This window comes from Alosa pseudoharengus, unplaced genomic scaffold (genome assembly GCF_046254945.1).
Source record: "Alosa pseudoharengus isolate Yale_2024_CS ecotype anadromous, Long Island Sound unplaced genomic scaffold, YU_APseudo_1.1 YU_APseudo_1.1_scf_16, whole genome shotgun sequence".
Lineage (NCBI taxonomy): Eukaryota > Metazoa > Chordata > Actinopteri > Clupeiformes > Clupeidae > Alosa > Alosa pseudoharengus.
In genome coordinates this window covers 3,213,146-3,233,229 of record NW_027468630.1, presented here as the reverse complement: position 1 = coordinate 3,233,229, position 20,084 = coordinate 3,213,146, and the positions used below count along the sequence as shown (strand labels likewise).

Sequence of the window (20,084 nt, the reverse complement as noted above, 5' to 3'; positions counted from 1 at the left end):
ATGACCCAGTTATGAACACTGAAGAAAAGCTGGACTGTGTTGCAAAAAACAAAACAAACCCCAACAATTTAGAAGCACCAGACATGACATTCTACACAACATGCATCAGCTCAAATGGATTTATGATGAATGGGAAAAAGAAGAAGACTCACACAAAGCCAAGAATATTGAACAACTGTTTATTCTCATCTTCGAATAGAACCTCCAGACAGCTGAGGCAAGTAGTACACCATGCTGTACAATCGCTTTCCTGAAGAACCAAAATGAATTTCTTTGACGTCTGAGGGGCTCCATACAGTTAAACCCTCACAGCAAAACACTAGAAATATGTACACTTGAAACTTTTAAAAAGCACTGGGGGATCGTACAACGTGTCTATTATTGCAAAAAACCATCCAGGGTGATCCCTTCCCCAAATCTCCATGTGTTGGCCCTGGTGTATCCAAGTTGTTCAGTGTCATGATTTAATATATTTTTTTCCATTGTGGCTTCATCACAAGGCATTGCTCATGCAGCTTCTTCCAAGTGATCACTACAGCGACTGGTTCAAAACAGCACGTGGGACTGTGCGAGGTTACTAGCTGCCCTAGCATTCTGCTTCTATGCTGTACGCGTTTGTAGTGCTTCATTTTAAAATTAAGTTTCCAAAGAAAGAGAGTATACTGTAAATAGTTATAGGTACGTCTTATATACTGAAACAGCCACAACAGTAACCAAAAACACCCTCCATAAGCGTACTGAGAACAAGAACAACTGGAACACAGTTAAAGAATCTAGACCCACCTTCCCATCCCGCCCACAACCCACAGCCACCCTTCCCGCTCTCCCTGCCTGCACCCTTGTCCAGTCTTTGGATCCCATACATTTCATCTGTTTATATGGTAATGACACTGACTTGCTCAATTTTTACTGGGAGCTGCTATTCTAGACACATACTCCTCCCACCTTGTGCTGGATGACTTGACAGTGCTATTACTGAGGAGGACTGCAGGTGCGAGGATATGGTTATACAAACTAAACTCTAGAAATACTAAAAATCGATGAAAAAAAATATATACTACGAGAAATTATTCACTTTGCCATAAAAGGATGTGACAAAAGGCCTGAATTCGTTGAGTCATATGGTCTCCAGCTTTCAACATCTTAGAACCAATTTGAGTCCAAATCTTCAGTAGGTTAAGTACATCTTTATATCAAGCCAGTTACAAGAGGAACTCCCATAATGAGCATCAACTGACTATTGGTTGGTAGGATATGAGTCAAGACTGAATTCACGGCCAAGTCAACTCATTCAGGGACTAAGCTAACATCTCACTAAATTAATATTTCCTCCCATATGGGACAGCAAACATTTTCGGTGTTGTGCCCCCTTCCATCGGGAATCAAAGCCCCCTATGTTTCTCCCAAAGGGTAACAAATGCACAGAAGCAAGCAGACCAACTGGACAAGCCTCTTTATCTGTCAACTAAAATTAAATATGCCATCCTCAACATTTACACCAACATCTGTTATAGAGCCATTTATGTATCCAAAAGAACAACGAAATGCTACCTTCAGCACAGCACCTTTCTTAACCTTGCCTGTATGCTCCAACAAATTATGAGCCAACTGACAGGGTCAATATGGTATCAAAATAATCTACAGCAAGAACTGGTATGTACATGAACATCAAGGTTTTCAGTTAAACTGGTTTAAAAGTAGACGCCTCGGTAACCCTACACATATTCATCCTTAAAGTGCAACTGGATACATTTTCTCAGTCCAATCTTGTTCTTAAAGGGTTGGATAATTCTATGGGTGTGTCCCTGAAAAAAGTGGATTAACTCAAAAGATTGCAAGGAGTAGTATTGATTTTATGGATTCCTATGTTATGTTCTAGTGGCCCATAATTTAGTGACGGCTGCAGCTAGATGATCTGAAAGACTACTCCGCACTAGACTGGTTTATCAAAAAGCCCTCTTAACACTAGAACACACATGGTGCCTACATTATCCATAGCAAAGGCAACAGTCACTGGCATTCAACTTGGAAAGAAAAAGATTAACTGGTGGAAACTCATACTCGGTCGCTGTATCTGTTTTTTTTGGGTGAGGTGGGGGGGTTGCAGCACTAAGCTATTCACCCTGCGTGATCTGAGTGAGAAAGAAAGCAACCAATTAAATTTGCAATTAAATTTGGAGTAAAAACAAAAAAACATTTTACAAATGACTTTACTTTGCAATTACTTTGCAAAATGACAAAGACCAAAAAAGGAAAGAAAAGTTCTCTGGTGTCTATACATTCAGTTAATCAATGTTGTTAATCAGTTTGTCAAGGTTGATCGCAAATCCGACTTAAGCTCAATGTGTACTAAATGTTTGGAGCTGGTCATTTTGGTGGGAAGCTGGCGAGGAGGCGGTAGGTGGTAGCAATGCATTACTGGCGTAAAGGAGGAAGGCTGGCATCTAAAACCAAGCGGACGTGGTTCTGACAACCAAACCCTGGATCCTGCCACAACACACCAACATCACTCACAAAACACTCCACGATTCAAGCCCTTATCCACGCCACAAAAAAGGTGTACAGTAGACTACTGAAACACACACAGGAAAAAAAAAAATGCTTATGGAGATATGTGAGCAAAGATGCACAACGGAGAGCTGTTATGTGTGACCCAATGGGCTATGTGTGACCCAATGGGCTGTGTGAGACCCAATGGGCTATGTGTGACCCAATGGGCTATGTGTGACCCAATGGGCTGTACAGAGATTTGGTGCTTCTAAAAGGTACATTAAAGGATATATCCCCCAAAAAATAAAGCTATTTCAGTGATAATCAGCACTCATCACAGTATCTGCGGGCTTCTGCATACATCTTTACAACTAACAGAAACATTATCAAATACCTTTTAGTAAGAAAGGAACTCAAATATTGATGCAAAAATACTGAATAATTCCACGTTTAAGTAGGGTATTTACAGGCAAGCTCTTATCCCTCAGTGAGTGTACTGTATCAAAGAAATATCATCAGATTCATTTGTGTATTGTTTTGTTGGTTTCTTAAAAAAGGGAACTGAAAAAGAGGCTGCGTTAACACCTGCTGATGGCGAGCTGTGCTGGTGTCAATTACACACTAAAGTACATCTTCATTCGGTATTAATTCGGGACTGGGAACAAAGCACATTTCTGGACCAGTAAGAGCTACGCGTCTCCTGCAGACTCCCTCGGCTTCAGCCAGGCTGGACTACGCAGCCACTTTGTTATCCTTCTGGAGGAAAACACAAGACACACAGAGAGAGAGAGAGAGACAGAGACAGAGACAGAGACAGAGAGAGAGAGAGAGAGAGAGAGAGAGAGAGAGAGAGAGAGAGAGAGAGAGAGAGAGAGAGAGAGAGAGAGAGAGAGAGAGGAGAGAGAGAGAGAGAGAGAGAGAGAGAGAGAGAGAGAGAGAGAGAGGAGAGAGAGAGAGAGAGAGAGAGAGAGAGAGAGAGAGAGACACACACAACAGCGTTAGTGAAATAGTGAAAGTCACAAAACAGGTAACACAGGAAAGAAAGTGATTCATTATGATCTTATTTGTTCTAATAATCTTATTCGTTTTCAGGGAATGAGTCTAAATATGCCAAAACAAGTGTGACAGGGAATGGTACATGATGGGTACAAGTAAGCCTGCAACCTGACAGATTTAGTTATCAAAGAGATTTTTCACCACATTGTCAAGCTTATCTGGTGAGCGTTTGCTTTACCTTTTGCCCAACTTAAGAGATCATTATCACAAATATATGCCCATTTCTTTTCCATATAGAAATCTGTATATCAAGGCTAATTTTATGCCATACAGCAAATGATAATACATCCCTCAACACTAATCTACTCAATGAGCAAAAGGACCACTCTGCTATGACTGCCAATAATAGCAGGATACATTACCCTGTACTCAAAGAGCAAAAGGACCACTCTGTGCTATGAGTATGATAGCAGGCTACGTTACCCTGTACTCTGTGCTAGGACTATGATAGCAGGCTACGTTACCCTGTACTCTGTGCTATGAATATGATAGCAGGCTACGTTACCCTGTACTCTGTGCTACGAGTATGATAGCAGGCTACGTTACCCTGTACTCTGTGCTAGGACTATGATAGCAGGCTACGTTACCCTGTACTCTGTGCTAGGACTATGATAGCAGGCTACGTTACCCTGTACTCTGTGCTAGGACTATGATAGCAGGCTACGTTACCCTGTACTCTGTGCTAGGACTATGATAGCAGGCTACGTTACCCTGTACTCTGTGCTAGGACTATGATAGCAGGCTACGTTACCCTGTACTCTGTGCTACGAGTATGATAGCAGGCTACGTTACCCTGTACTCAAAGTCAGAGAACTCCCGTCCGCCACGTCCACCCCGGAATCCTCCCCTGAATCCGCCTCCAGCGCCTGCCCCACGGGGGGGTCCGAATGAGCCCCGGCTGGCCGAGCGGCCTCGGCCACCGCGGAAGCCGCCCATGCCCCCTCGGCCTCGGTATCCACCACGCCCGCGACCGTGGCGCAGGGGGATGCCGAAGGTCTCTGCGTTCATCCTCCTCTCCTCAGCCCAGGTCTGCCTGCGTTCACTAATGAAGAGAAAACACAGCAGATCATTAACTTCCATAGTTTTTATACACTCTTTGTTTTTAACACTGAGGACAGTTGGTGTAGCTCAAACCTTGAACCTCTCGTCTTACACCAGATAACCTCAAGAAATCACTTGCAGGGATCTCATTGCTTTTAACTGAACACAATTGTGCCTTAAGATATCAGAGGCAACTGATAACTGATGCGCACATACAAATAGGGATGTCACAATACCAGGAATTTAGTAGTGAATACCAGTAAAAATTATCCAAATCAATGTCATGTAGGGCTGGGCGATATACTGAATATACTCGATACATCGCAGTTTGCTGTACGTGAGACACATTAAAGTGTTATGTCACAAATATTGAGTATTTCAGTCATCATTTTTTTAAAGCGGCAATAGTTACTTCGCCGTTTCGTGTCCCTCGCTCTCTTAACCTCTCCCCCTCAGTATATTTTCAAATGAAAAGTAGCTAAAGCCAGCTCCAAAAGTCGCTAAATGTCGCTAGATGACGTCACATGCTAATTTGCATTTTAATTACATCAGCACGTCGTACCCCCCCCCCCCAAAAAAACGGTGATGGCCAGGGTAGGAATTTCACGGCGGCCACGACGGCCATGGCTGTTGTTGCCCCTTGCGTTGGCCGTGATGCCCCCTTTGAAAATCAGAGGTTTACAGGCCACTGTGGCCTTGATGCCCCCTTCTTTCAATATTCTGGTTGCGTCTGACTAATAGCGTATTTTATTAGCCTATGGCCTGTCAAAATAATCACAGTGCAAATTAATTTAGTCTTTTACGCAGTGGAGAAAGTGACAGCACATGGCAAGAAAGAAAGAGCGTCCAAATTCACCCATTCTTCTCAGTTGAACTACTCGTGAAGTAGCCTACTCATCATACAGACATCACAAGTATCTCAGCTTTTAAACAATGTTATCCGCTAATTGCTGTGGTGAACGGTTTGCGAGATAAGTAATTAATATGATTAAATTGAATCATAAATTCTAGGTTCTGCGCCTATCTCCCTACCCATTCATCTCAGTGGAATACTTCACGAACCCTTCGTTCAACACATGACAAACCATATATCAAAATAAACAGCAGACCTTACCGAAGACAAAGGTGTAAAGCAGTCCCCTGTACAGTTAGCCGTTCCAGAATAATCTGAGTAATTTAATTTGCAGCAAATTTCGACATGCATCCAAATTTGGGCTTTAAGTTTCACAATGTGTTTACATTTTTCTACATGATTTCATAACAGTCCAAATACAAAATAAATGCTACAAATATCACCTAGATATCGATAAAAATTAAAATCAGAGGATATACAGCTGACTAAGAGTTTGTGAAAGTAGCCTTAATGATCAAAAATGCTAAGCAGGCATCTAGGCTATTTGAGTTTCTTAAAGCTGAGCTGTGCTTAAATTGTTCAATACATGATTTCAAAACAGGCCAAATATAAAATAAATGTAAAATATAGCCTAGATATCTGTAAGATGATCAGATGATTTACAGTTCTATGTAATATGTCATGTTTCATGTTTTTGTAATACTTCATACAGTGATGCAGGTCTACTGTTGTGAATAGGCTAAATACAACTTTGATCATTTTTATAGCCTACTACTGTATAGTTAACTTTGGCCTTGGTGCCCCCCACCCAGTGTTGTGCCAGTTCACCGCTTTTCTGAACTAGTTCAAGTTCAGTTCATACATGCTCAAAGTGAACAGTTCACGTTCAAAGTTCACAATTTTAATTCTGAACTAGTTCAAAGTTCAGTTCATTTTACTTTTTTCGTGAGATATTCAAATAAATACTTTTTTTTCACACTACGAGCTAGAAATCACTATACGTTCTTTGAAGCTGCTCATTGTAGACATTTGCTCATGACACTGCAATTGTGGGTTTCTTACCAGGTGATGAAACTTGCAGCAGTACAGACAAGGTAGACCAGTCTCCGTGCAATCACTTCCACTAGCCATTTTTTTAAAAATTGCAGCTGTCTGTCTGTCTGTCTGTCTGTCTGTCTGTCTGTCTGTCTGTCTGTCTGTCTGTCTGTCTGTCTGTCTGTCTGTCTGTCTGTCTGTCTGTCTGTCTGTCTGTCTGTCTGTCTGTCTGTCTGTCTGTCTGTCTGTCTGTCTGTCTGTCTGTCTGTCTGTCTGTCTGTCTGTCTGTCTGTCTGTCTGTCTGTCTGTCTGTCTGTCTGTCTGTCTGTCTGTCTGTCTCTCTCTACGCGGCGTTGCTATGCCTACCCCGCTCTGCTGCAATTCATCACGGGTGACGTTGTGCGGAAGCCAGTATGCTATTCGACTATTCTCAGCCGGACACTACGTTAACCGCAATTCATTGCGCACACAATGTCAAAACCATTTCTGTCTGGTGATACATAATTTAAGCGGCACCAGCGAGAATACAGGAGGGAGGAACTTTCTCTCATTGCGTTTCAAAAGAGAAAACAGATGTCACTCAGTTTTCAATGGAAAACAAATTCCAACGTTCATTTACAGTGATGTCTGCCGTTCATGACACATAATGTGAACTAATTCACGTTCAAGTTCTTTATTAAAAGATGTGTTGCGTTCAGTTCAACATTCACGAAAAAATGAGCGTGTTCAATGAACGCGTTCTTTTGAACTCGTTCACGCACAACACTGCCCCCACCAAATATGCCCAACTGAAGGCCAAGTGGCCTTGCCCCTAAAATGGTGAAATTCCAAGCCTGGTTATGGCCCTTTAATTCCCTTTTACTCCTGTTTGCTTTTCTCCTACTCATATAGGCAACTTTAAGAGCATAGTTTAAATATATTTGATTTAATATACTTGTATATTTATTGATAGGCTACACTTTACTTTATGTAGCCTATCATCTAGACCAGGGGTTCTCAAACTTTTGTGGGCCGGGGACCCTTCATGGATTTGAAAATTCTCCAAGGACCCCTCATAATCACAACACATAAAACTTAAGTTAATCATGTAGCTGTATAGCCTTTTTTCCTGCTTATGTTATATGTATTTTAAAAACAGAGTGCTAATACCACAATAGTCATGTTAGCAAACTTTGACAGTATATAGGATTTTTTAAAGGATTGATGTTTCTTTGTCAAATGTAGGCCTATTGTGTTGAACACATAGTGTTTGCTTCACATAACTTTCATTTTGTTGGCGGTTAATTAATAGTAAAGTGTTTTGACGTATTGATGTAACGCATCAGATCAATTGGGCAAATACTGATACTGTAGCATTTTTCGCCATATAAGACAATTTCATATTTTGTAGCAAACTTTGTCAGGGACCCCCTGACAATGTGCTGCGGACCCCACTTTGAGAACCAATGATCTAGACTACACTAGAGCATCAGGTGGCTGAAAAGCAGTAATTTCCAACCTATTCACTGCTGCAATTGCTTTGCACTGCTTGAAGTCTGATTATAACGTCACCAAAGGGTAGCCTACACACAATGTACCCTTATGGCAATGGCTATATTTTGGATATATTTAGGCTACATAATATAGGCTTAAATGTCACTCGGACAGACCGATAAAATTACATCAACTTGCAATGACAACATTGAAGCTAGGCCTACATAGCCTAAACGAATGCTATAGGTTTTTCCAACGTGTTCGATTTTTAACTATCTGCTTTGCTTGTGAATGAAGTTGTAGCCTACTTCCTTTGTTCAGTTGTTGAACGATGCTGGGAAGCGTGTCCCTGTTTCCCTGTCATCATGTCATTGCTCTGGTCTCGTTGACTCTCTTGTTTCACCCAAAGTTGCTGCATCTTCCAATGAGCGTTGTCTGAGCTTAGATCTATAGAACATCTACTTCCTTGTAATAAAATGGGCTAATAGGCCTAGGCCAGGTCATTCCTTTTATAATCATGGGGCAACGCTTATGGCAAATTCACGATGTAATTCACTAACGAAACAGGCATGAGAGGGCAGATTTTCTGACGTTTCAACAACGAAACAGAGTTTGCCATCTTTGCGAGAAGATTTTTCTCACGCTTTGAGTTGCTGCTGCAGTCAGCCTGGGCAAACCGAAGGATAACGCAAAGAGAAATCAAAAGTCGCCAGACACACAAAGTCGCTAGATTTGTTGTCAGTCGCTAGATACACTTTTCAGTCGCCAGAGACGGCCAAAAGTCGCTAAATCTAGCGACAAAGTCGCTAAATTGGCAACAACGTGAACAACGCACAATCTATTCAAATGAGGGTGTGACGTCTAGGTGTAGTAGATTTTCAGTACAAAAGCAGCGGTAGCATTTCTATCTATGGGTAGTGTTGTTCAACAATGAGCTAGGTTAATAGATGGAAGCAGTTCTGATTGGTTACACAAAACGAAAAACGAAACGAAATAGCAAGGGATCTTCAAATTAAAGTTACGATATACGTGCATTAGGCAGAAGGACTACTGTCTATGTCTAGTGCATGTCTGACCGTTTCAAAACGACAGTGCAAATGAGCACATTTCACTCTCTCTACACATGCATTTCTTGTGCTAAATGTTCGTGCTTCTATCCAGATAGATTTTTAAATTAAATGTATGAGATCTGCGCATTTTAGCAAATAAGGCTACTGTCCATAAGCGCATCTGTCTCAAAACGAAAATGCAACCGTGTCTTATAAACAACAACCGAACGACTAATTAAAGGACAATTCCGGCGCAAAATGAACCTAGGGGTTAATAACACATGTGTACCGAGTTCGACCGTTCGCTGGGATTTGTTATCATGCTAGTCGAATGTGACCAGTTTTATTGCAAACCACTAATTAGCGTTTAACGCTAGCCTTCGGGGCACACGTACGGTAAAAAGAAATATCTTTGTTGTGGAAGTGAACAGGCACAAACTATCTCCAAAGAGCTATATCTACTGACAAGGTAATGTTCCACGTTTCTCACAAGATTTGGTGGGGCGCCACACTTGGAAGTCGCATGGCTGGTTTTCTCGGTAGGGACTCGCTACGTCTATGCTGTATAGCTATGCTAGGTGAACAATTTGCCTAAGTTCGTTTACCACCAAATTGGCTTTGTCAAGGTGAAAATCTTGCATAGTGTTCCTTTAAAAAAATGCCAAAAATTGGCCCGATTAATTTGCCGACCGATTGATCAGTCTATCTCTAAGTAAAAATTGTCATGTTAAAATCACTAATGATAGCCTACTCACGTCTAGGCTATAGCAACAACAAAACAAAGTCAACGTAGGCTTCATAATGGTATAAGTCACAAGAAATACACATATCGAAAGGGCAAGATGCTCAATCAAAGCTGATCTATTTTAGTTTAGTTCATCTTGGCCTAAAATATTAGGTCAGCAGACAGGGGATTTGATTAGATTAATCAGACAAAAGATGTAGTCTACCTTGCCATCTAAAAAGAGTTAATCAAGCTACCGGTATTCATGAACTAAGCAAGCAGGGGAGACCGCATATGTTAAAATAGAAGACTGACGTGACAGACACGCCACAGGACTTCAATAGAGACAAGTGAAGCCAATTTAAACCCCTTTTCTCCAGGTGAAGCCTTATTGTACTGTGCATGCTCAGTGTCAGTTGAGTGATAAGTTACACAACGTTAAGCAACGGACTAAAACACAGTAAGTCATCTGGTAGCCGATCTAAGAAAATGTATCACATACAGAGTGCTGAGTTCGAGTGTGTGTGTGTGTGTGTGTGTGTGTGTGTGTGTGTGTGTGTGTGTGGGGGGGTTGTCATGTTAACAGAATTTTAGCATTGACTTGGTACTGAAGTATCAGTTCTTGTGACATCCATATACACAAACGCACACACGGAACACAATAGCATTGGGTTTCTAAATAAAAGATTGCTGGAGGACAGAAGGGAAAGAGACAGGGCTTACCGTGGGAAAGACTTGTCCGCAGCTTTCCTGAAACAAGAGCAAGGCACAATACACGCTTTAGATGGGATCAGGTAGACAAATTCTAGTAATTATGTGTACGGTCATGGATAGAAACTTTGACTGTGAAAGTTATTCAGGTTTATATTAACATTAGGGCTGTCAATCGATTAAAAAAATTAATCTAATTAATTACATACTCTGTGATTAATTAATCTAAATTAATCACATATATAATTTTTGCTGTAAAAGTATTTTAAATATTTAAATTAAAATGAATCATTGAATAATCAGCATTATTATTATTTTAATAATGGCCATAATAATATATGATGACCTAATATGCTGAGGAAATAAATTCAAAAGTGCTTCGGGAAGTTTTCTTTCACATACAAGGTATTTCAGGCCACAGATATAACCTAGCGGACACAATGAAAATAAATTAACACTCCACTCAATGTCAACACTATTTCTTTGCATTGATGTGCGACTTTGGAGTTGATGAACTCCGGTAATATGCCAAATCCTTGCTGCAGACATTGCAGAGGACTTTATTTTAATCAACACTTTATTTTTATCAACACCATAAGACCGTTTTTTAAAAGTAAATGTTCCAATCAATGATCTAGGCAACACATTTTCTTCTCTCTCCTTCATTTTACAGTCTACTGGTTACTGACTACAACGGCTCGGGGTCAAAGGTCATACAGAATCGATTAATCTGCGTTCATTTTTTTAATCAGTTATTTTTTCTCAAATTAATTAATCGAAATTAATCAGTTATTTTGACCAAATTAACATATCTGAGGGGTAATGTCCTAGTGCACAGATGGACGTTAAGATGGCTTACCTGCTGTCGTCACAGGAGATGTTGTCAAAGAAGGACTTGGACTTGTCATAGTAGCAGTTGGGTCCCAGGGGGTCTTCCTCTTCAGCGTTGCCCTCGCTGTTCTGGGTCTCCACACCGGAGTCACCTTTATCCTCCCCATTCACAGCCTTCTCCGGCTTCTCAGTCTTCTCATCTGCACACAGAACCAACATGCACAAAAATGTACAAAAATGCAGTGTGGCTTCAAAGATGTCCAAAGTGTCTCTGTCTGTGTCTGTCTGTCTATCTATCTATCAGAAATGTGTTGCTTCTCTACGTCTCACCTCCACAACACAGAACACGCGTACAGAGTTCACATCACAATCCACTCTTTCAAAATTCTCTACTAGAAATATGCTTTATGGGATTTAGCTTTGAGGAATTGAGAGAATTAATCTGCACCACTTCAGTTATTGGCTCTTTACCACCAGAGACAACTTATAGTAAAAAGTAAAGTTTCTCTAAATGGTCTTGTTTTTTTTTAACTAAATGCCAATTGTGTATGGCCTTTAAAGCACACATAAATGTTCAAAGGTCTTACAAGTATACTAAGATGGCTAACAATGGGTAGAACACTGAATCAGCGAATGACATACTATCACAGGAAAGTACCTTTCAGTTTGAGTTTGCTCTGAAACTCGCGATCGATCTCCTCCTTGTTGAACTGAGCATTGGCGCTCTCAAAGTCAAAGTCTTTCTCAAACTTCATAGGGCCATCCCGTCTCACAGAAAACCGCCCACGGCCACGGTGACCTCCACCGCGTCCCCTGCGGGAGGCTGGAGCTCCATCTGAAGGGACCAATCAGATTAAAATAAGTGTTAAAGCCATATTTTAACAAGTGAGAAATGAGCTTCAAAACAGCTGTCAGGGAATTTCCAAGAACGTCAATTATCCTGTGGTTGAACTGCACCTGCACTGCATCTAGAAAAAAACAGTACTGAGAAAGTAAGTAGGATGTCACCGTTTCTAACATACATTTACTACAAGATTATGATACTTCTCATATTAAAATATAGTGGAGAAGCTATCCTTCCATCCTCTACTGAAATACTGGTATATCCATTGTTTGCTATGCAAGCACAAAACGAAATATTATCGATATTAAAGTTGAAAATCCACCAACATGGCCAAATACATATGGTTGCGGAATGAAACTGGGCCATTTAGAGAAAGTGTACACTTAAAGATTTATGACATCATTTGTTGCTCATCAGGGAGTCAAACTCTGCCAGGTCTGTTTTAAATAATAATTTACCAGAATGACGTTTGTTGGGATCATGGTTGTCGTTCCTGCCTTGATCACCGCCAGGTCGTGAAACCTTCTGGGCATCAGCAGCTGTAGGCACATAATCATCGTCTGCTGTTTAATAGTAAGTCTATGTAAATACAACTTCCACAATACCAATGAAAATATCCAACCATCAGGACAAAGCACTAGTAGAGCTAGCATAAAGATAAACACAGGACAAAGCACTAGTAGAGCTAGCATAAAGATAAACACAGGACAAAGCACTAGTAGAGCTAGCATAAAGATAAACACAGGACAAAGCACTAGTAGAGCATAAAGATAAACACAGGACAAAGCACTAGTAGAGCATAAAGATAAACACAGGACAAAGCACTAGTAGAGCTAGCATAAAGATAAACACAGGACAAAGCACTAGTAGAGCTAGCATAAAGATAAACACAGGACAAAGCACTAGTAGAGCTAGCATAAAGATAAACACAGGACAAAGCACTAGTAGAGCATAAAGATAAACACAGGACAAAGCACTAGTAGAGCATAAAGATAAACACAGGACAAAGCACTAGTAGAGCATAAAGATAAACACAGGACAAAGCACTAGTAGAGCATAAAGATAAACACAGGACAAAGCACTAGTAGAGCATAAAGATAAACACAGGACAAAGCACTAGTAGAGCTAGCATAAAGATAAACACAGGACAAAGCACTAGTAGAGCATAAAGATAAACACAGGACAAAGCACTAGTAGAGCATAAAGATAAACACAGGACAAAGCACTAGTAGAGCATAAAGATAAACACAGGACAAAGCACTAGTAGAGCTAGCATAAAGATAAACACAGGACAAAGCACTAGTAGAGCATAAAGATAAACACAGGACAAAGCACTAGTAGAGCTAGCATAAAGATAAACACAGGACAAAGCACTAGTAGAGCATAAAGATAAACACAGGACAAAGCACTAGTAGAGCATAAAGATAAACACAGGACAAAGCACTAGTAGAGCATAAAGATAAACACAGGACAAAGCACTAGTAGAGCATAAAGATAAACACAGGACAAAGCACTAGTAGAGCTAGCATAAAGATAAACACAGGACAAAGCACTAGTAGAGCATAAAGATAAACACAGGACAAAGCACTAGTAGAGCTAGCATAAAGATAAACACAGGACAAAGCACTAGTAGAGCATAAAGATAAACACAGGACAAAGCACTAGTAGAGCATAAAGATAAACACAGCAACACAGAACGACATCTTCCTTTCTATTGCTAAGATACCACTGCAGTGTGGCTTCTCTAGATCTCACCTCTACGCTGGTCCAAAGCCTCACCAGGTTTCTGGCTGCCAGTGGAAGTGGCACTGGGCCGGGCTGGGCTCCTCTGACCCACAGGCACCAGGGGTGCTGGGGCGGCCAGGGGGGCCGTCTGCACACCCTGTTCCAGAGAGGGGCTCTTCCTCAGGGGGTCCAGAGAAGGGCTGCTACGGCCTGGGGACACACACACACACACACACATGCACACGGGCACACACACACACACACACACACATGCACATCAAGAGCCAACCACTACAGAGGCTGTCCGGGGTCTGTGTGTGTGTGTGTACACAACACCAGCCGGTGAGGGAATTAGTGTGTGTGATAAAGGCTTTGGCAATGCCAGCACTGTGTGAAGTCACACCAAGAAGCCGCAGATTGGGTTATAAGTTTCGCCTGTGTGTATGTGCAAGGTTAATGAAGAAACGCGAAATTCTGAGCCAGGACAGACATGAATTCAGAAAAGCTGGATTTCACAAGTGATAATAGAAGGATTGACAGTGATTGGATCAAGAAAAAAAGTCATAAGGCCTCCTTTTTTCAAGATTACACACCAGCGCAAATATTATAGCACATAGTCTGAGTCTCAACCCAATCACTTTATAAACATGCTGACATGTAGAACTTCACATTCCGAAACATGTACACTACACGTTTCTATCTCCACAAGCACACATCTGACACTGGAGTGTAATCTTTCTAAAAGAAGGCCATGAACAGCAAACTGTGATGAAGCTTCTAATTGTATTTGACATTACAGATCCCTCATCGAGATATTAAATGAGGGGTTTGATTTAGACAAACGCATATAAAACAATTAGCATGACCCTTAACCAAATAACATGCATGGATCAGCTAGTGCCATAAGTTTTTTTTTTTTTTTACGTAAATAATTTCTCCCGTGACTCGGGTTACCTTCATTAACATGTGCACTTGCACTCACTGGGTTACCTTCATTAACATGTGCACTTGCACTCACTGACAGAGAGTCAGAGGGGAAAGCACTGCCAATAGCACTGCTGTGCGACAGAGGGGTGACTGTGTTGGTGTCGCCACCAAAGGAGGGCCCTGTGGTCCCTGTATGAATGGAGAGGAACAGCAACGGGTTTAACGCGTGGCCACACACTGGCACAGCACACAAACGTAGTGTTCTCCTGGTTTGGCATCAATTCCAAACTTAAGGCCTGCAACTGGGGGCGGCTGGCTACTTAAGATGGCCTGACAGGAATTTCAAATGAGTTAAATAGTGGGTAAAATAATGGAAAGAACAAAAATATGTCCATTACAACAAATGTATGCATGGTATAACATGAATGTGTACTCAAGATATAAACACTACGGTTAACCATTATTAACTGCTTTACAAGGTACTATTTTACAGACATGTTATGAAAGCAGAAATGGGAACGTAACACACAAGGTTCTCAGGCACTTTAAAGTTTGCACTTCGAAAAAAAACATGAGAATAACTACCAGCTGTGATTCACAAATGTTCATATTGCAAGAGGTCAAAAAATTGCTTCCCATCACTAGACGAGATCTCTGTAATTAAAAAAACCTTGTCCCAAAGAATAACCCTACTGTGAGCTTAAAGGAATTATCTGGAGTAAAATGCACTTTAGATCGATTTCCGGATGATTGGGGGTACATACGTTGAGTTGACATCAAAATTATGTCATTCGGATGTGTTTTGAGAAAGTTCGATTGTACCGTTTTCAGTCACAACTCGTAGCCTGGAAGTGAGCGGGGCATTTCAATTGCGCCGCTACAAAACGCTATTTTTGTACCTCTTCTACAGTTCCAAACAACATAACACTTATGTGGTAGTGAGTAGAGGGTCCCTAAAGCCAAACTGAAGTATCCCGAGGTCTTTATGTGGTCGAATAGAGAGTCCAGAATGAATTTCATCAAGCCAGTACCTTTACAGAAATGTTGCCATCTTTGCCGCCACTTTGAGGGGAAAGTCCGTAGGAGTCTTATTGCTGAGTGTGTTGTAACACGCTCTGGAAATTCACAATTTCGTCGCCGTTTTTTTTTTTTTTTTAAAAACATAGTCCAGTATTTCTTTCGAAATTGAAATGAAGTTGTATGGACTGGACTATGTTTTTTTTTTTTTAAAACGGCGATGAAATTGTGAATTTCCAGAGCGTGTTATACAGCAATAAGACTCCTACGGACTTTCCCCTCAAGGTGGCGGCAAAGATGGCAACATTCCCGGAAAGGTACTGGCTTGATGAAATTCATTCTGGACTCTCTATTCCAGTGTTTCCCAAAGTCTGGGTCGCGACCCACGGGTGGGTCGCAGGAGATTTTATTTGGGTCGCCAGCACAATTTATGTTGTGTTATAGGCCTAACTGATACCATTTGTCATTTGATACCAGGAAAGCTAACAGTTTTCTATTAGGATGTAGATTGTTAACTACCACACTCACGGTTTTGTCATAAAAGCTCATGAAACTGGCGCATGAAACTGGGGGACGAACGCATCGCAGAGGGGATGCCAGCATGGATATCTACCTCTCAAAATGAAACCGTTCTGTGGGGCGCCTGCCATGTACCTCGCAGTTGCAAACTGCAAGGGACATGAATCCGCCTATTTGCACGAACATTAATAGATACCAGCTCCTCAACTTTACCGATTCAAATCTAGTGACCGCGCTGTCAACTAAAGCAGACATCCATAGACCGGACATAAGGCCATTCAATTTGCATACAGTTTCGATTGCAGATGCAATCTTTAAAGTTAATAGCAACCTCCTCACATTCTTATTTCTGATTTAAAATGCACAACAGTGCATTATAGTCTACAATTTAAATGGGCATTTTAAACACTATTCCTCTCGTTTTCTACCTCGCTAACTCCAAAGTAAAGGCGCATTCTTCCGGCTATTGCACAAACGCCTCTTGTTCTGATATAACGACTATACAATATAATATAATACAACAATACAATATAACGACTTGAGTTATTTGCTGTTTACATTGGAATTGACGTCCACAGTGTTATGGACCCATTTGTCTGCAACGCAACGTAGCCTACAACATTTTTTTTTAGAAATACAGGAACAGCTTACTATGCTGACGAATGACGACTGCACAACATGCGAAAATTTCCCCTACTTTCGGATGCGCATTAAAACGTATCTTTTCAGTAGTCATTTCCAACTTTTCACGCTGATGGTGCTCAAAATGCAACACAACCGTGTTCAAAGCAGGGATCCTATAGCAATGTATGGTTGGGGGAGGCATAGAAAAGTTGGAGAACCTGTGGCCTAAAACAATATTGGTGGTTGCAGGGTAGATTTGAAGTCAAATGGGTCGCGATGGTCTGTCATTTTTAAAAAGTGGGTCGCCAGAAAAAAAGTTTGGGAAACACTGCTCTATTCGACCACATAAAGACCTCGGGATACTTCGGTTTGGCTTTAGGGACCCTCTACTCACTACCACGTAAGTGTTATGTTGTTTGGAACTGTAGAAGAGGTATAGAAATAGCGTTTTGTAGCGGCGCAATTGAAATGCCCCGCTCACTTCCAGGCTACGAGTTGTGACTGAAAACGGTACAATAAAACTTTCTCAAAACACATCCGAATGACATAATTTTGATGTCAACTCAACGTATGTACCCCCAATCATCCGGAAATCGATCTAAAGTGCATTTTACTCCGGATAATTCCTTTAATGTTTGCATTGTGCTACAAGTTAAATTACCCTAAATTCATTGGTTAACGTTTGCATTGTGCTATATCAAGTTAAATTACCCTCAATTCATTGGTAAAGGTTTGCATTGTGCTACATCAAGTTAAATTACCCTCAATTCATTGGTTAAGCAATGGGAAGTAGTGTGGAGAGCACCCACCTGCAGCGTTGGCTCCAAAGGGCTGGGGAGCCAGAGGGTTGGCGCTGAACTGGCTGTAGGCGGGCACCTGGGGGCGGCTGAAAGGGGCATAGGACTGGAACGATGGTGCCGCAGCAGTGGCAGTTCCTAGAGATGACTGTGCACACACATGGAAAAGCATTGGGAGAGAAATCGCCTTTATGACAACATCCACTATTATCTGAGAGGAAACAATTTGTCATCACAGGAAGAAGCCTTATTTGTTTATTTTAAATCATAATAAAAAACATGGTCTGTTCATTCATTCATCATTCTGATTATGGCTGGCCGTAAAAGTCATCCAATCTGTGTATGCAGTTCTTACCTGAACAATAGCAATCTGCGTATGCAGTTCTTACCTGAACAATAGCAATCTGTGTATGCAGTTCTTACCTGAACAATAGCAGGGTCCTGAGGCAGAGAACCCGGTGGTTTTGGGGGCTCACACACAGTCAGGTCTTTAATGTCACTTCCCCTGAAGATGATGTATTCAAACACTTCATCTCGGGGTGGGATTGGTCGCTCTGTTGGGCGATCCTCAGTGCCAAACGAACGAACTGGTGGGGAAGATATTGTTTTTTTTAATATAATATATAGAAATGTGCAGTTGCTGTTGAAATTAGATGGTCGTGTTACATTTTATATAACTTAGCCCTGTGTTCACGATATCACCCTGGGCAAATGGGGATGAATTACAATCATGCTACTCGCCAAACTAACGACGGCCTAACTCGCATAACGCTAGAGAAGCACAGAAGTAAACAAAGAGATTGAGAAACTGTTAACGTTATCACGCAACTGCGAGATTTCGCACCAACAACCCTGTTGCCATTTTAAACTATACCACACGCTGTAAAATACTCCGAACTTAATTGGCCAGCATGACGCCGTCTGATCCTTTAAAGGTGCTGAAGTTCCCTTCATGCACGGAGCTTTTGTTGTCCGCGCCATCACTTCTTAACCCGCTAGCTAGCACGAACATATTAGCTGACATAACTGCTAGCTAACGGCAAGCTCGGAGCTAGAAGCTAACGTGAACAAACATCACGTCACCATTAACGTTAAATCATAACTAGGGATTTGAAACGTTACTAACCGTTACCTGATTAGCGACTGAGGTTGTTTATCAATGGCTTCATGTATTTATTAACGTTCGCAAATTAAGTAAACAATCATGTCAATATTTGTGAATGGCTAGCAAGAAATCTATTGATATCAAGTATGCTAGCTAAATACCACCTTACTTGCTACGCAGCTTGCTAATAAAAAGATAGCTTGTGAGATAGCCAGGTCGGCAACCATATGACGAGTAAATACGTTAGCTTATTTGCTAACTAGCTAGCTACTAACATCACAATACATTCCCAAATCGGGCAATTAAGTGTACACTTTACATATTATATGATACAAGACTGAATTTAATCCACAAAATTACCTTTTGCAAGTGCAACAGTCGAATTTTCGGTGTCAATGGTGTACAAAATCCCTTCATATCGGATCTCGGCCTTCGAGATCAGGCTAATTTTGCTGCCGATGTAAGGTGTCCCTCCGCTCATGGTGTTTTTAATGCTGTGGGGCTCCTAAATTGGCAAAGAAAAGCTTCTTCTGCAGAAAAACAGACCCTGTGTTGAAGATGAAGAAAATATTCCACTTCTCTCTTTCCTATAGCTGCTAGCTGTCTTGGTGTTAACAACCTTACTCGTTCGATCCCCCCGCGAGTTGCTACCACGACATGGCCGATTTCATTTTCCTCCGCATAAACTGCTATGAATTCTGGGATGGTGAGCTAATGAATTTTAAGATATCGCGCTATATTTCGAGATCTCGATTTAGCATTAATCAATTAAATGACGGGACCTGAAGCAACCACTGAAAAAAGCATCAAAACCAAGTTGCTAATCTATATTCACATTGTTTTCCCTTTCTTTTTTTATTTTGTTGTAAAACAGACAACCACTTAGTAAATACCTACAATCATTCAACATACAACATGCGCATCAATCAAGTAATATAGAGTGGTCTGTTTCCTTGTCTAGAGTCTAAACACTGTTTATGAATTTGATGAATTCGGGCCGAAATTAAATTGTAGTCCAGGCTACAGCCTAAATAAAATGGGATTCTGTATTTTCCCCTTTAGTTGAATAGCCCTGTTTTATGAAAGCTGCTGTAGGCCTAGTTGTAAAAATGTTAATTTATTAGCACATTATCATACACAATGGTCATTCAATGTGCTTGATGCAGTTGATACATTTACTTTTACAAGATTATCTTCTTTGAACAAAGCTGGAGTAGGCCTATCTTAAAATAAAATAGATGACAGCTAAAGTTTATATTTATA

The 20,084-nt window shown here is 41.0% G+C and overlaps 1 protein-coding gene across 3 annotated transcripts; it reads right to left on the bottom strand.

Moving 5' to 3' along the window:
- Positions 1 to 165: 165 nt before the first annotated feature.
- lsm14ab (LSM14A mRNA processing body assembly factor b) lies at positions 166 to 19,498 on the bottom strand. 3 transcript variants are annotated; one of them, XM_076286682.1, is made up of 11 exons: positions 19,182 to 19,498; positions 18,140 to 18,303; positions 17,729 to 17,864; positions 14,823 to 14,948; positions 13,863 to 14,042; positions 12,566 to 12,646; positions 11,922 to 12,098; positions 11,292 to 11,463; positions 10,445 to 10,471; positions 4,339 to 4,588; positions 166 to 3,246 (listed from the first exon to the last, which is right to left on the bottom strand). In XM_076286682.1, the coding sequence occupies exons 1-11, from the start codon at positions 19,300 to 19,302 to the stop codon at positions 3,223 to 3,225; spliced, it is 1,458 nt and encodes a 485-aa protein (XP_076142797.1). In that variant the 5' UTR covers positions 19,303 to 19,498; the 3' UTR covers positions 166 to 3,222. The 3 variants fall into 3 exon arrangements, with proteins under 3 accessions (XP_076142797.1, XP_076142798.1, XP_076142799.1); XM_076286683.1 differs by having other exon boundaries at positions 166 to 3,243; XM_076286684.1 differs by lacking the exon at positions 14,823 to 14,948.
- Between the last annotated feature and the right edge of the window lie 586 nt (positions 19,499 to 20,084).